At 42.6% G+C, this 16,727-nt stretch overlaps 2 protein-coding genes across 2 annotated transcripts in view; both read left to right on the top strand.

The window, feature by feature from the left end:
- The window catches only part of HGFAC (HGF activator), a 46,713-nt gene extending 34,239 nt beyond the window's left edge, over positions 1–12,474 (top strand). Inside the window, exons 10-14 of the mRNA XM_061993922.1 lie at positions 613–853; positions 6,340–6,479; positions 8,558–8,698; positions 9,756–9,904; positions 12,304–12,474. Coding sequence (XP_061849906.1) covers positions 613–853; positions 6,340–6,479; positions 8,558–8,698; positions 9,756–9,904; positions 12,304–12,474 — 842 coding nt within the window. The remainder of the gene's footprint in view (positions 1–612; positions 854–6,339; positions 6,480–8,557; positions 8,699–9,755; positions 9,905–12,303) is intronic.
- Positions 12,475–16,262: 3,788 nt separating this feature from the next.
- DOK7 (docking protein 7) overlaps positions 16,263–16,727 on the top strand; it is a 63,920-nt gene continuing 63,455 nt past the window's right edge. Inside the window, exons 1-2 of the mRNA XM_061993841.1 lie at positions 16,263–16,316; positions 16,469–16,514. Of these exons, the coding sequence (XP_061849825.1) occupies positions 16,263–16,316; positions 16,469–16,514 (100 nt within the window). The remainder of the gene's footprint in view (positions 16,317–16,468; positions 16,515–16,727) is intronic.

Genomic DNA, 16,727 nt, shown 5'->3' with positions numbered 1-16,727 from the left:
GTGATACAATCTGTGATTTTTGTCCTGAAATAACAGTAGTGTCACACTACTACTTTCAGTCACAATCATCCCAATATCACCACACTTTCTGCTAGAACATGCAAGATGTCCGAAATAGTTGATACTTTCGTACAAGTTGTCATCACTCAGAGAACCATGGGCCCAGAGAAGTGAATGGGCCACTGAGCAAATAGAAGACTGAATCCTGAGGACATATGAGACAGCAGTTAATTCTAAAGCCTCAGGATTCTGCTCTTCCCTCAAATTAATATTTAACTGTTAATGTTGAAGCTGACCTTCAGAACAGAAAAGTCAGTTTATGAAGTGGTTCCCTTTCTGGTTCTAATGCATTTGATAACTATTAACACAAGAATCCTAGTTCTTGCTACAGCAATGGCAAAGTTCAGTCCAGAATCCAAAAGTTAAGATTTGTATAACCAGTGCTGGGAACAGGCATAGCTTTCACCCTTGCAAGTCTCCTGAGGAACTGCATGAGATACAGTTGTAGGTGAATGTTTAATGAGCCTTCCTTTTAAAGACTCCTCTGAAAGTTCCAATCCTCAGAAGTTAACAAGAATTCATAGTCTGATACCATCTCTCTTTGTATCTCAGCAAGAAGAGAAAGGAGGCCACCAGTTCCAGACGCTGTAGAGACTTCTGCAGTTACCAGAAGACCATGTGGGAGAAGACACAAAAAAAGAAGTTTTGTGAGACCCAGGATTGTTGGAGGATCTTCATCTCTGCCTGGATCTCATCCCTGGACAGCAGCTATATATATTGGAGACAGTTTCTGTGGTGGAAGCCTTATTCAGACTTGCTGGGTTGTGTCAGCAGCACACTGCTTTGCTAACAGGTAAACTCACCCCTCATCTGTCAGTATGTCCTCTCCTGCTCATATTCTCCGTCTGCTTGTGACTCACAACAAACTTGAACTGAAACAAGTAAGAAAGAAGATGAGATTATAAAAGACTAGTGTTTCAAAAGGAATTTTTGGCAATTTGAATGCTATTCATGAGCTAAGAAATAGCTTGAAGTCCTATTACCTAATAAGTCCTTATCTTGTTCCTTATGGAGTCTCCTACAAGCTAAATGACGTGGCTTGAAGGAGTATAGCAGGGTGGAGAAGGACATGGAATGGGAGCTTGCATGTGCAGGCATCTGCAGGGGGATATAAGCATTTATCATCTCCTCAGTTACCTTTGTGAACATTTATGCCTGCTTTGAGATATAACAGAGATGACTGTGCTCACTGCTGAGATTTGTTCAAAAAGGCTAAGACAGCCAAGCAATGATTTATTAGACAATAAATTACAGTTGGTTGATACAAATAGAGCAGGCTGAGCCTTGCAAAAAGCTAAAGGGAAGAACTGAACTGTTAAATTTTTGAGGCTGATTTCCTTGAGGTGTATTTTGGGTTTTTTTTGAAGTGGTTTTTTTTTTTTTGTCCTCTGTCTGTGGGACACTGGTGAAACTATTGACTATAGGACACTCTATCCCAAAAACTTCCTTTTCTACAAATGCTCAACACTTTCCTTGATTTCAGTCTGACCACATTGATGGGTAACATATTACATCATTTCATACCCATTGTTCCTTTGCATAGTGAAGAAGCCAAGAGAAACAGAAAAAACCTTATGCCAGAATACATACACTGATAGCTTGTAGAGCTAATAATACCATTGTGAGTGCTGTACTGAAGCATTTGGAGCTTGAGCCACACCGCATTTGTTTTTCAAATGTTGTGAAATAGCTACTAACTTTGGCAGCTATTCAGGACATTTCCACCCACTTCCAGCTGGTGGTTTGGTACATACAGATTTTCTATAATTGCTGCATTGTAATTTGCACCCTTCTGTGTGTTTAGTACCTCTGTTAGCCACAATTTCAACTGTTTTCCGCTAGGCGACAATAGATGCGCAGATAACTTGTTATTTTTCTCTTTCCATAACCCCTCACGTTTTATTCCTTTCCTGAATGAACCACCTGTAAGTCATAGTAGGACCATTCAATGCCTTTAAAATCTATTCTAAATGCTGTTTTGGGAAGTGAACTTCCACTTTGTCTACAGGCCCAAAATCTGATTTTCATGGGAGTAGGTTTACCACTGCAAGAGCACTGAGAAAATCCTCACCTTACATATTGAACAAAGAACATTTGATTTTCTTTTTGTTTTCCAGTCACAAAAAAAGAAACTTGGTGCTTTCCATTGTTAATTATAAGCATAGCTATTGTTGCAAGGTAGCTGTCAGTTCTCTGTTAGAATATTTCCTCTTTATATGTTCCTGTTGATCATTTCTTCACGCTCAGTACCAGAGGAGACTCCAAAGTGCTTCTGTATCTGATGGCTACTGGTGATGCACAGAAACACAACTAGGGAAACTGCAGTGATGCTGACCACCCTGCATTTGTTTGTGATGGATGATAGCAGGTATTTTCTACTCTTGCACTGGATAACAAAGCACACCAGTGCTCCAATGTTGAAGACATTTGCTGGCTGTGTTCCTTGTAGACTCATGCACATGCAGACCAAATTGGTTTTAAAGCAAGAGTGAACTTTAAATTCTGTTGCTTTCAAAGCTAGAGAATTTACTGTCTTTCCAAACTCTTCCTGATTATTCCAAATGTCTCTTGCCAACTGTAATACTGGTTCTTATTAGTTGTCAGTCCTAGGACAGTGGAGTGAGAGGACTGTAGTCTTTTTAAAGTAAACATACAATGGCTGTAAAAGATAGTGTGAAGGGACTTGGGGGGTAGGGGGAGAAGCAAAACAGAACAAGCTGTCCCCTCTAGTTGGGAAACAGGGCAGGACAGGGAATGCAATGATAAGTGCCCTTCATCTACACACGGGGCTGAGATACAGAAGGCTGACCACCCTGAGAAAAAGCCAAACCAGGGAGCAACCTCCTGCACCAGCCCAGGGAAGCCTATGTGTTTGAGTAAGCCCCTGCGCTGCCTCTACACCAATGCACGCAGCCTGGGGAATAAGCAGGAGGAACTGGAGATGTGGGTGTGCATGCGGGGCTACGACCTCATTGCGGTCACAGAGACGTGGTGGGACAGCTGCCATGACTGGAGCACAGCCATGGAGGTCTATGGATTGTTCAGGAAAGACAGACTGACAAGGCGTGGAGGTGGAGTTGCTCTCTATGAGAGAGCAATTAATGTGTACCGAACTGTGCCTGGGTGGGGATGAGGAGCAGATTTACTGCTTATGGGTGAAAATTAAGGAGCAGGGCAAGGCAGATGATATTGTTGTAGGAGTTTGCTACAGGCCACCTGATCAGGAGAAGGATGTGGATGAGGCCTTCTACAAACAGCTGAGAGCTGCCTCAGGATCACAGTCCCTGGTCCTCATGGGAGACTTCAACCACCCTGATATTTGCTGGGATAGCCACACAGCCAAGCACACACAGTCTAGGAGGTTCCTACAGATTGTTGACGACAACTTCCTGTTGCAGATGATCAAGGATCAAGGAGGGGTGTGCTGCTGGGCCTGGTACTGACAAATAGAGAGGGCCTGGCTGGGGATGTGAAGGTTGGAGGCAACCTCGGCTGCAGTGACCGTGAGATGGGAGAGTTCAAGATCCCATGTGGAAGAGGCAGAACACAAAGCAGGATTTCAGGTGAACCGACTTTGGCCTCTTCAAAGATCTACTTGGATGTATCTCATAGGATATGATTCTAGAAGACAGAAGTGCCAATGGTCAACATTCAAGCACCACTTCAACCAAGCCCAGAATCAGTGTGTCCCAATGCACAAGAAAGGAAAAGGAGGTAGGAGGCCTCCATGGATGAGCAAGGATCTGCTGGGACAGCTCAGGCAGAAGGCAGCCATCTATGAGAGGTGGAAACAGGGGCTGGCTTCTTGGGAAGAGTACAGGAACATTGCCAGGGCATGCAGGGGTGCAACTAGGAAGGCCAAAGCCCTTCTAGAATGAAATTTAGCCAGGGATGTTAAGGACAGCAATAAGGCATTTTTCAAGTACATCAGCAGCAGAAGGATGGCCAGGGGGAACGTGGGCCTGCTGCTAAACGCTGAGGGTGCCCTGGTGTCTGAGGATGCAGAGAAGGCCGAAGTACTGAATGCCTTCTTTGCTTCAGTCTTTATGGCGAAGGCCGACATTCGGGAAGCCCAGTACGGCAAGGATAACAGGATGGCCAGGACAGCAGAGGACTTGCCCTGGGTAGAAGAGGTTAAAGACTTGTTGGCCAAGTTTAAGGCTCATAAGTCAATGGGTCCTGATGGGATGCATCCTAGAGTGCTGAGGGAACTGGCAGATGTGATTGCTAAGCCTGTCTCCATCATTTTTGAACAATCATGGAGGACAGGCAATGTGCCTGAGGACTGGAGAAAGGCCAATGTCACACCAGTCTTCAAAAAGGGCAAGAAGGATGACCCAGGAAACTACAGGCCGGTCAGCCTCACCTCCATCCCTGGAAAAGTGATGGAACAACTCATCCTGAACGTTATCACTGAACATATGAAGGACAGGATGGTTATCAGGGGGACTCAACACGGCTACACCAAGGGGAAATCCTGTTTGACTAACCTGATAGCCTTCTATGAGTGCATAACCGGCTGGCTAGATGAGGGGAGAGCAGCAGATGTCATCTACCTTGACTTCAGCATGGCTTTTGACATTGTCTCCCATAACATCCTCATCAGAAAGCTCAGGCAGTGTGGCTTAGATCAGTGGACAGTGAGGTGGATGGAGAGCTGGCTGAATGACAGAGCCCAGAGGGTGGTGATCAATGGCACAGAGTCGAGTTGGAGGCCTGTGGCCAGTGGAGTTCCACAGGGATCGGTTCTGGGGCCAGTCTTGTTCAACATCTTCATCAACGACCTGGATGAGGGGACAGAGTGTACCCTCAGCAAGTTCCCTGATGACAGCAAACTGGGAGGACTGGCTGTTTCCCCAGAGGCTGTGCTGCCATTCAGCGGGATCTCGACCATCTGGTGAGGTGGGCAGAGAGGAACCTCATGAGGTTCAACAAGGACAAGTGCAGAGTCCTGCACCTGGGAAGGAACAACCCCATGCACCAGTACAGGCTGGGGATTGAACTGCTGAAGAGCAGCTCTGCAGAGGGAGACCTGGGAGTCTTGATCGATAACAAACTAACCATGAGCCAGCAATGTGCCCTCATGGCCAAGAATGCCAATGGCATCCTGGGATGCATCAAGAAGAGTGTGACCAGCACATCGAGTAAGGTTCTGCTCCCCCTATACTCTGCCCTGGTGAGGCCTCATCTGGAGTCCTGTGTCCAGTTCTGGGCTCCTCAGCTCAAGAGGGACAGGGAAGTGCTGGACAGAGTCCAGCGCAGGGCCACCAAGATGTTTGGGGGAATGGAACATCTTTCATATGAGGAAAGGCTGCGGGAACTGGGGCTGTTTAGTCTGGAGAAGAGGAGACTGAGGGGAGAGCTTATTAACATTTATAAATATCTAAATAGTGGGTGTCAGGAGGTTGGAACATCTCTTTTTTCTATAGTAGCTAGCAACAAGACAAGGGGTAACGGGATGAAGCTGGAACACAAAAAGTTCCACTTAAACATAAGAAAAAACTATTTCACTGTTGAGGTGAGGGAGCCCTGGCACAGGCTGCCCAGAGGGGTTGTGGAGTTTCCTTTCTTGAAGGTCTTCAAGACCCGCCTGGACATGTTCCTATGCGACTTGATCTAGGTGACCCTGCTTCTGCAGGGGGGTTGGACTGGGTGATCTCTAAAGGTCCCTTCCAATCCCTATCATTCTATGATTCTATGAATTACAGGAACTGTATTCTCCTCTGAGTATGGTTTTTCCCATTAGATTGGTGTACCATTGTGATCTTCCTTAACTAGTTGGTTTTTATTCTGGACAAGAGATTTAACAGCACTCCATCTAATCTCAGAGCAGAGGTGGTGATAGCTGTTATCTGACTCATCTTTTGGTCCTTCATTTCTTCCTCGGTAATTTTTGTACTCATTGCAAAGCCTGGTCAAAGTTGACTCAGTTAAATTTCTAGAACAAGAAGTGCTTACAGTCCCTGAAGATTCCTGTTATCCAGGGAGCAGCTGGGAACCAGTGCCTGTGCTTGCCTTTTTTTTCTGTCAAGTAGAAGTAGCCTTTAATTAGGCTAATCAGGACTCACAGACCCTGGGACTCACCGTGACATTAGTAATTTCTTTCCTTGAAACTAGTAGGAATGAAGCCTGGGAAATAGGTCAAGGCATTATGAGAGGGCAAATATTAGCTGTGATGGGGGCTGAGGTTATAACGGTTCATGGGATACACAGCAGTGAGGAGTTAGGCTTCATTTGTTCTATTAATCACGGAATCGCTTGTTCTCTTTTGTATTACAGTCCATTAAAATCAACTATTAAAGTAGTTCTGGGTCAGCATATATTTAATAAAACAACTGATGTAACACAAACATTTGAAATAGAGAAGTATGTCTTGCATCCCCAGTACTCTGTGTTCAACCCTACTGAACATGACATTGGTGAGTATCTTTGTTCTCGCAGCTTTATTTTCTATTTGCACCACTTCATTTCAAGTTTAGTTGATCTGTCAAAACTGCCTTCATAGTAGAAAAATCGTAGATATTAAGAGAGGATTTTGAGCATGGAGGGTTTGTAGTTCTAATGGAGTTAAAACAGCATCTAAATGCTAGACAAATTCAGATGAGAAATAAATTGCAATTTTTAAATAATTATGATAATTGGCCTTTGGAGCAATTTACCTAGATGTATGGCAGATTCATCATCACTTCAAGTCTTTGTGACATTAGGCATTTTTTTTCAACTGAACCAGAAACTGTGGGCTTGATGCAGGAATTACTTGGTAAAATTCTATTGTCTGTATTGTGTAGAGGATCTGACTAGATGAATATAATAGCCCCATCTGCTCTGCAAATCTATGTTACTAAGAATCATCTTTTACATTGGGAAAGATTTGAAAATCAGCTGTCTTATCAGCCAAAAGTTAAATACCCTTCTGATTGACCATATAATATTAATCAGAGTGGCACATCACCCTGGTGTATCAAACTGTGTGAGCACTTTGTCTGTGAAACTATTTAAGAACTTGGTATCAGGGATATTTTAGGTCAGGAATGTACTGATTCATTGCTCTCATATGGTGAATATTTCAAATGCTTTCAAAAGGCATTCAAATTCTGTGTTGGTGGGAGCTCCGTCACAGTGTATCAGGAGATGAACTGGATTTGGGGTATTTAATAAACTACAATGTTATTATTTTGGTCTGAAATATCCTGATTTAGATCCCTATTGGCACCTTGAGATCTCTTAACTTTTTGAATTACTCTGAAATTTGGCATGGCTTGCCGCTACATAATGGCTAAATCTAGGGTGAGCTGAACGTGAGTGCCTAAGAGAAGCACTCTTAGGGGGGAAAGATATGGGGGCACATTCTGCCCTGTCAATGACTTACACTGATGTAGAAGAGTTATTTCCTGCTGAAAATCCTTTTCTAAAGGAAACAAACTACCACATGAGTATTTGCTGGGAAGTTCAGGGGATTCAGAAACCAGCAGTTAGTGGGGAAGAGGAGGAAGGCAAGGAAGTGCAAGCTGCTGAATGTTGGAGTGCGGTTTGTGTGGGCTTCTCAGCCTATGATATACTCTTCACGTGTTCCACAAAGGCCAAAAAAATTTAGTCAGTAGAGAAATAAGACTATTTGGTGGAATTTCTTGTTGTCCACACAGCTGTGCTCAGAAAAACTTGAAGCTTTCAAATGGTGTGATGTGAAGGTTTAACAGGTGTGTGTCTATATTACTTCAGCTCTGTCCACAGTTCAGCAGTGTCCACAAACCCAACAGTCTGCCCTTGTTACACCAAGCATAAAGTTCCCTCTGTTGCTCTACAGTCAAACACTGAGGGTTTGCTACAGAGGAACCAACATTTCTGCTACTTCTGACATCATCTTTCAGTATTAAGCTCATGATTCTGCACAACTGGGTATTTACAATGGTTTTGGCCCCACAAAAGCAGCATAGTAAAGGTTGTGTAATTCTTTGTAGCTTTCAGAAGGTTATTTTCAAAATATCTTGATTTTTTTTCCCCTTAGTTTTCAAGATCTGGAATGTTACTGTGCTCAGTGATAACATAGCATGAAATACACCAGCCCTTGTCCTAATTATTTTTTTTAATCAATTGGAATTAGGCAAGTGGCCAAACTTTCAGCAGCAGTGAGCACTTGCACATCCCTCTTATTTCAGCTGAAAGTTGTGGATATGTCACTGTTATTTAACTTTAAGGTGGGAGCAGACACATGTATTTTCTATCCTAACCCTTCCCTAAGAAGGCAGGGAACCAAAATCTACTCAGTGAGTGGCGCATAACATAAATATTCCCACAAGGGGAGTAGCTGAATGTTTCAGCTTTCAATTTGCAGTGAAATCAGGTGCTGTTGAGATGAGTCTGTCTGTCTTTCAATTGAAATATCTTAATTAAGAGCGGCTTAGGGGATAATTAAAGTTATATTTGAGACCCATTGCTGCCAATCGCATCAAAGAAAGGGAACAGTCACTTTACTCCCCCTATATTTTCTGTTCTGCAGCTTTGATTAAGCTGAAGAAGAATGGCCAACGTTGCGCTGTCAAGTCTCAGTTTGTTCAGCCCATCTGCTTGCCGGAAAGTGACACTGTTTTCCCTGATGAGTTCAAATGTCAAATCTCTGGATGGGGACACAGGCATGAAAGTGAGTAAAATGAGAGTTGGTATCTGTAGGAAAAAAAACCAACAAAAACCCCCATAATGCTCAAGTGTATGTTATAGAACTGAGTCTGGTAAAATATTTTCAAAGACTTGTGATGGGATTCTTTTAACCTTTTAACTTTTTGGTTTTTAACATTTAGATGTTTACAACATTTATATCTGAAATAGTCACCCTGAATTTCCCTTCATAGCCTTTGGAATTTGGAGTGTGGTTCTCTTGACTAAATGTTCAAATTCATTTTGGGATGAGATGATCTATTGAACTAGCTAGATTTCCTTGGACTGGGAAGGAAGCACATAATTTAGTTGTAGATGCTAACTACTTGATACCTTAATTGAGTGAATCCTACCCCTGGTTTCTCAAGGTAGATATTGAAGACCGAAAACCAAACACAATTGGCTTAAAAGTCTGTGCTAGACTTTCATCTGGTATTTTTACCTTCACCAGCAAGCAACTTTAGAAACAGGAGAGAGATATTTTGGGCTAAGAAGTGCTTGCATTCATCTTGAGAAAGGTAGAAAAACTCATCTCATCTTTTCAGATGAGGAATTTCAGGATTATGAAGTTTGGCCACGTTGCTTTGATGTGGAGATAGTAGAGACTTATGCAGATGATTAAGAAGAATGGGAGAGCTGTTTGACTCACTTTGATAAGAAATTTAGCATGAGCAAATGTTGTCCTGGTCTAAACATGTAGTCTCAAGGCAAAAAAAGGAAACAGAACCTGTGATATCTTGATGATTTATTATCAGAGCTGGAAAGAGGAGAGAACAGGAATGCTGGGGGACTGTTCCTGAGTCTCTAAGAAAGGAGAGAGCCTGAAGTAGGTTAATGCCTAGATGTGGCATACTGTTACAAGACATGGAGGAGTGGGAAGTGATCTGATCACTAGAAAAATTGTCTTTTAAAGAGAGTCACAATGTGAATATGACTGAGAAGTGTGTTTGTTGGTCGTACTATACACTGTGTTTCCATGTTATGCTATTTACATTCTATAAAACTGATTTTCTTTTCCTCTCTGGGCTTTTTTTTTTTTAAAGATATATCCGGTTATTCACGTGTCCTGCAAGAAACACTGATCCCAATTATTCCTGAGGAGAAGTGCAGAAGACCTGACATTTATGGAACAGAAATCTCTGAAAATATGTTCTGTGCTGGCTACTTGGACAGCAAATCTGATGCTTGTCAGGTAATGTTGTGAGTCATTTCTAGGCAGAGAATATGAATATATACTATTGCCAGAAACATGGCAGTGTTACAGTGCTTACTTTTGATGTTGTTGCTAAAGACAAGAAATGTTCCTAAAGAAAAGAAACTTATGTGACTGCACTGTTTTCTTCTACCTTCATTTTAAAACCTGTTCAATGTCAATTAAGTTCTCCAGAAGGGCAAAAAACTTCCAAGGTGTTACATTCCTCCTACCTTCACAAAAGGCAATGACTGTGCACTGGAGGGTGAGTTGCTTTAGCTCCCGGATGAGCTCGGAGTGTGATGGCAATGGTTTACTGGCCAGCTGGCAAGAGTGCACTGGCAGGCCACCCAGCATGAACCTGTGCTGAGCCAAATCCCTGGTCTGCTGCCTCTTGCCTGAGCAAAAAGAGAACACCTGGGTAGGAGGTGGGGAGCAATACTGAGATTTGGAAGGGGAAGGAGCTGAGGTTACTGCAGTGAATGAGCTTTGATGGCATAGAATATCAGGCAATTGGAAACTGTTTTTCATTACTTCAGTCCTTCATGGGATGATCTCATGCTCTTATTACTCTGCATCTCTTTTTGAATTATGTCACACCTTGGCTCCTAACAGGGATGCAGAATAGTGGTGATAGATGAGGCTATTTTTCTAAATGATCACATTGTTCCTTACATAACCTTCAGATATTATCTTCAGTTCATTTTGAAGGAGGGGGGCTTATGCTGTATTAGCATAAACTTGGAAACAATTGGAAGTGAGACTCGATAAAACAAAAAAAATATCATGTATACTGTGTGCTGGAACCCCTATGGAGAACATGAAAGTGCCCAAAGAAAGGTGTCAATGGTGAAATGACAGCAGCCAGCAGTGACTCAAGGTTTCCAGATTAGGGCTGAGAACTGATTACTGGCTGCAAGTCTTTGTACTAGCCACAGAACTGGAAAATACCTTGCTTGCTCAGTTTCTTTTGACTTACCCAGGAAACACAGACACAAAATGCAGCATTATAGGTGATTCTCACTCCCTGCCCTTGAAAAACAGAGTTGATCAGGAATGAAAGGGAGAAAAAAGAAAGTAGAGGGAAGGAGAGAGGAACTGTGCAGAGATAGCTGGTCTGGAGAGAGTTGTGAAGTCTGAGAAAAAATGATTTAGAGTCACAGATGTTAATGAAGAACAGTGCTCATGACATGAAAACATTATTAATGAATCAATAATTCTTATTTTTTCCTGTTGGCAGACTTGTGTGATCTAAGGAGAAACAGTGTAGACCTCTTAATGTCAAAATAAATGTAGATAACCTCTGAGGTTTTTTTAATGTATGCTTAGGAAATTAAACAAAAAAATGTTATCTAGAAAAATATTTCAAGACCAAGAAATGCCAAGTGGATGTATTCTGCTTGAAGATGTTAAGAATATTTTCTTGGAAACTTCTTTCAAATCAGTGCACTGATACCAAAACTGCAATTAATGAGATGAATTGTGGAGAAACAAGCAAGATTCTGAGAAGTAAATCGATGACAGATAGAAGATTTCACTTGATATCTCTCATTTATCACAGAAATCTCATAGTAAAAAGGCAACACAATTTTCCTACCTACTTTGTTCTCAGGAGATTTTCTTTTTAAATAGGAAAAAGTATCTCTGGTTCGTCTCACATAACTAGAGTGGTGGCTCCTTTCACCTTTTACTGTTTGCTAAGTTACATTTTTCTTTCCATTTTAATTTCCATGGAAAGTCAGTCTAAGATTAATAATAATAAAAATTCCTTTCCTAATGCTTGCAAGCTTATAAGTAAGCAGAAGTGTTCCAAATTCTTTGCTGTAGCATATCATCAAACATTAGTTTGGTGTTATTTTCAGTTTATGATTTTAATGACAAGGTAAATGCTCAGCAGCATCAAATCCAACAGATGCAGAAACCCATATGCCACATGAAATTATAGCATCCCACAGTCATAGAAAAGTGTGTATGTAGGCAACACCTTTCTTCAAAAACTTTGATCTCTGACAGGTGCAATAAACTGCATGTAGAAACTCTCCAAGTATTCTTTGCCTTGTATAATCCATCTTCACAGAGCTCGTGTTACACCATAGGGCAACTCTTAAAGACTTGTGTGCTCCAGTTGAAGATGTCTTAAATGAATTGTGTACTTCAGTAAGTGTCTGAATTGAAAAGAATTTCAGGTTTTAAATCAGATCTGATACTTTGATACTTCTGTTCAATGTGGAGTTGAAACACTCCACCATTGTATTAGAAGTATGACTGCAAAAAGCTTTCTATAATGAAACTAATTAAATCTCACGTGCAAACATTCTTAATCTAGGACTTTCCCAAACAGGTCTTTTTCTAACTGTTTTCTATAAAATCAGATAACCTTTGGCTTGGTTTTAACACAGGGAGATTCTGGTGGACCTCTGGCCTGTGAGGAAAATGAAATCTCATACCTCTATGGAATTATCAGCTGGGGAGATGGCTGTGGCAGAGTCAACAGACCTGGAGTGTATGCGCGAGTGACGAACTACGTAAACTGGATTAATGAGAAGATAGCCCCTCGAAAAAATAGTTGATCACTTACATAAGATAACTTTTGAAGCAGGTTTCAGGAGTCTTTTGGTTTTATTAAAGTGGCACAGATATTTTATTATAAGCCAGTATGAAAACTCTCATGGTAATTCTCAGCAATTCCAAACCAGACCACCAAAAGTTGGGTTATTCCATCTGATGTCAGCATCTTTGATCTAGATTTTTAGGGCTGTGGATTGCTCAATATATGAAGCTGTCTTTATTTGTTTTAGTAACACAAACATGTTGAGACAGTGCACCAAAATCTACAACCATTTGTCTGTTTGGTGGATTACATACCAAGTGATTTGAACATGTGTGTGCAGTTTCTGGTGGACGTGTCTTCCCCTAAACCAACCCTTAACATTGTCCTTGTACTCTCAGGTGAGATAAAAGAAACAAGAACACCAAAAATGAAATTCTCCCCCTGCCCCAGAAGTGATCCCTTGAAGTTCAGGTTGAGAGATACCAGTAGAGCCATGTAGGGGAAGCTGCTCCTCAACAAACTACAACAAACAAGTTTTGGGCATAACCAAAGGGTTTAGGTTTCGATTCAGTTGAACATATAAGCATATTTTTATGTTCCACTGACATATAATCAGCAATATGATTCAGAGCTCTTCTGAATGTGGTGTGCAATTTTCCAGCAAGGCGTCCTGAGAGCACAAAGTTTCCTGCTGAAAAATGTTGGAAGTCAGAGCACCTGATTTCAGGCTGATGCAGTTGGAACCTTTTGCAGACTCTGAGCTGCTCCTCACCCTGAGGATAACAGTGGAAATACTTCACTTTGATGATAAATGCCTAAATGTTTCTTAAATTTGACACTGTTTTGAAGATGTCTCAGATTTTGTACTAACACTGTTCATCTGTTTAGATAATTCACAAGGAGGTTTCTCTTAACAGATTTTCAAACTGGATGGCTGGAAGAGAAGCTTGATATTTTCCTTGGGAATTTGGCAATACCATAAACCACAGGCTCTGCTGTCATGGTCTATGGAATTGTTATGGGAAGAAATTATTACAATATTCAACTGTTTAGAGGCTGTGGACTCAGCTATGCCAGCAAAAAAGGCAGAAAGTGGTTCAAAACCAAAAAGTCTTATTTCTTAAAGTACAATGGAATTTATTAAAAAAACCCAAAACAATACAGGGAGCCTTTAGCCATGCCAGATGTGTACATTTGGAAGTGTTGATGGGAACTGCATTTCTTCTCTTACAGTGAACATCTTTCAACTCTTTTAAGTACTTCAAGCCAAGCTGTGCTTTAAGGTGTAGAATTTTAAAGTGGTGCCTAGATACTCAGATATGTGTTTTGTTTTACGATACTGGCAGTGTCTTCATGGGTTTCTTAGTTGCAGTGAATGATTTCTGCGGTTTCTGCTTGTGTAAGTACAAATATATAACAATGCTAATCTAGATAAATGATGTAAACTGGTTAATAAAAACATTTACCCTCTGTTTCTTGGACTTAGTTTATGTATACAGTTAGCTACATCTTTGAATCCTTCTGTAGGTTGTTTAACAGGTTGAGAGCTGGTAGGAAAATGAAATAGCACTTCTCTGTGCTGGAAAGCATCCGAAAAGCTCTGCATAGGGATCAATTTCAGCTGGTGGTGATCCCAGTTTTATGCAAGTGTCACACAAATTTACAGCAGACAGATATAAGAGCTTAGATACAATTTTCAGCTATGAATGCTAAGATCAAAGTCTTTATATTATTTTTTTCTGAGGCACTAAACATGAGCTTGAAAAATTGAGATCCACTTCTGAGGTCTTGATTTCAAAACAAGCTAAAGACAGTTGTTGTCTGTCATTGCCTTCCTGGCCATTTGCAGTATGAGTCTGGCCTTAACTCAGTGAAATGAATGCGACTGTGTAACAAGACTAAGTGTACCTGCTGCTGAAAGACAAGTACTAAATCAGCATGAAGGAGCTATTTACTCTTCTTTGGAAAGGATTAATTTGGAACAGGTTTCCACACAAAGCTTGTGCCATTCTGAACATCCATATCTGTTCTGTGACTCTAGTTTCATTTTGAAATGAATATCCATCATCACTAGGGCTGCTTTTAATCTGGTCGCTTTGTGTTATATTCTCCCAGCCTCCTCTTGCTGTGAAAATGGTGGCTGTTTGATTAGATATGTGTTAGACTGGTGTTTCTGACAATTTGTTTTGAGCTTTTTAGCAGTTCTATTTTCAAAATCTATGCTGCCTATATGGATATGTGGCAACACCAATAGAAACAATGAAACTTTAACAAAAATATACTGAGTGTTCATAAGTGAAACAACCTATTTTCTGCCCTCAAAGTTGTAAATGATAAATCTTCAATCAATAGTGTCATACCTTGAAAGCATTAAAATGAATTTGTGGCTTTTAAGGCAGCCTGCTATCACATTAATTTGGTGAAACTGAGTGTCATCATTTGACCATTTTCTATATGGTGACTAGTACTCTATTAAATCCAGAAACACAGACTAGGGGTGGCAAGGAAGCGTCTAGGTTAAGCAAGAGGTCCTTGCCTGGCCTCTCACATGCCTGACATTGGTCACAATCCTATGGGGCACTCCAGCACCTTCTGCCTTTTTCTTGAGCATTACCTCATGGAGACTTATCCTCCAGACTTTTCTTCTCACTTAAAGTGCTTATCACTTTGGTTAAATGCAAATTCAACTTAAATTTACTAGTGAAATTTTATCTGGTATTTTTTCTAACATTTACATTGAAATTGAATTAGAATGCAAAGCCAGTTGAACAAACATGTCCCTAATTCACGATGAAACACACTTAAAGATGGTTTTATTAAATTATATGTTATTCCATGCAAACTGATCGATTCAAAGGGAAGAAATAAATGCAAACATCTACCCCCCCCCTTCTATTATGCCATTGAAAGAAAAATGTGCTGTGGTGCTGTTTAAAAAAAGCTGAAGAACTAATTACCATCAAATAAGATGCAGTAGGAGTATTTTTAGAATAATGGACTCTAATTAGTCCATTTCTCGTTGAAATAAATCTGAGGACATCATTAACACATCTTATTCTAGTAATTGTAGCTTCTCTGGCTTTGATGTAAGTAGGTTGTTATCTTGTGACAGTTGCATTGCACAGAAGAAAAAAAGAGGAGAGTATTTTTATCGGGGTAGTTGGCTGTATATCTTCCTGGAGCCAAGGGGAGTAGAAATTAAGCTTTTTGAACGAGAAATCTGTAAGTCAGCGGCTGGTTCCAGGCTATGGGGAAGGGGGCGTTTGGTCCCTCCGGCTCCAGGCCCCGCTCCGCGGAGACAGAGGGCGAAGGGAGTCCGGTCCGGGCTTTCCCGGCGCCCCGGCCGCGGGGCCGCCTCGGCGGTGAGCTGCAAAGCCCGGAGCCGGATCGGCGCGGCGCATCGGCGCCTCCGCGGGGTCGCGCCAGGAGCCGGGTCCAGCTGGGGCGGCCCGCGCGGGGCCGTCGAGCTCCGAGTGCCGCGTTCTGCGCCTCCCGCTCGCGGAACCCCGCGGTAAAAACACTAATCATTTTAAAAAAGCTTAACCCCGCAATACAAATAAATGAATAAAGAACGAGTACAAAGCTTTCCGGTATCCCCTTTCCCTCAGCCAGGGGCCGCGCCGGCCCGTACCCCTGCCCGGTGGGGCAGGGGGCGCCGGGGAGGGCCGGGCCGCGCTGGCCACTCGCTCGCGTCTCTCCCTGTGCCCGTGCGGGGACCTAATAAAGCTATTTTGAAAGTGACCCCTCGGCCAGAGCGCGGGGAGGGAGCAGCGAGCCGGGCGCAGCTGTTCGGAATCATGACTGAAGATGACGGATTCCGTGGTGGTGGAGGGTCACGTCAAGTTGAGAGACGGAAAAAAGGTCCCCGCTCCCGGTACCCCTTCGGGCCGTGGCGGGCCGGGGCCGAGGGTCCCCGACCCATAGCCCCCCTCTTCGGGAGGCGAGAGAGCCCGCTCTTCCCTTAGCCGGCCCTGGCTAACCCTCTCTCTCTCTCCTTTTGCCTCTCGTTGCAGTGGAAGAGTAGGTGGCTGGTGCTGCGCAAGCCCTCCCCGGTGGCAGGTAAGAGGGGGGCCCGTCCCGGGGAGGGCAGGCAGGCGCCGGGGCGTCCCTCCCGCCTCCGCCCGGCGCGGGGGGCACACGGCTTCTTCGGGACGTCGCTGCTCTCCCGTCCATCAATTTACTTATTTAATCAGGGGAGTGGGCAATAAACTATCTGGCAACGGACCAGGAGGCCAAAAATAGGAGGCGGCTACTGCCGGAGCCCCCAGGAGT

This window comes from Colius striatus, chromosome 3, assembly GCF_028858725.1.
Source record: "Colius striatus isolate bColStr4 chromosome 3, bColStr4.1.hap1, whole genome shotgun sequence".
In the NCBI taxonomy this organism is placed as follows: Eukaryota; Metazoa; Chordata; class Aves; order Coliiformes; family Coliidae; genus Colius; species Colius striatus.
The sequence above is the reverse complement of the archived record's forward strand: the minus strand, read 5'-3'. Positions and strand labels throughout refer to the sequence as shown.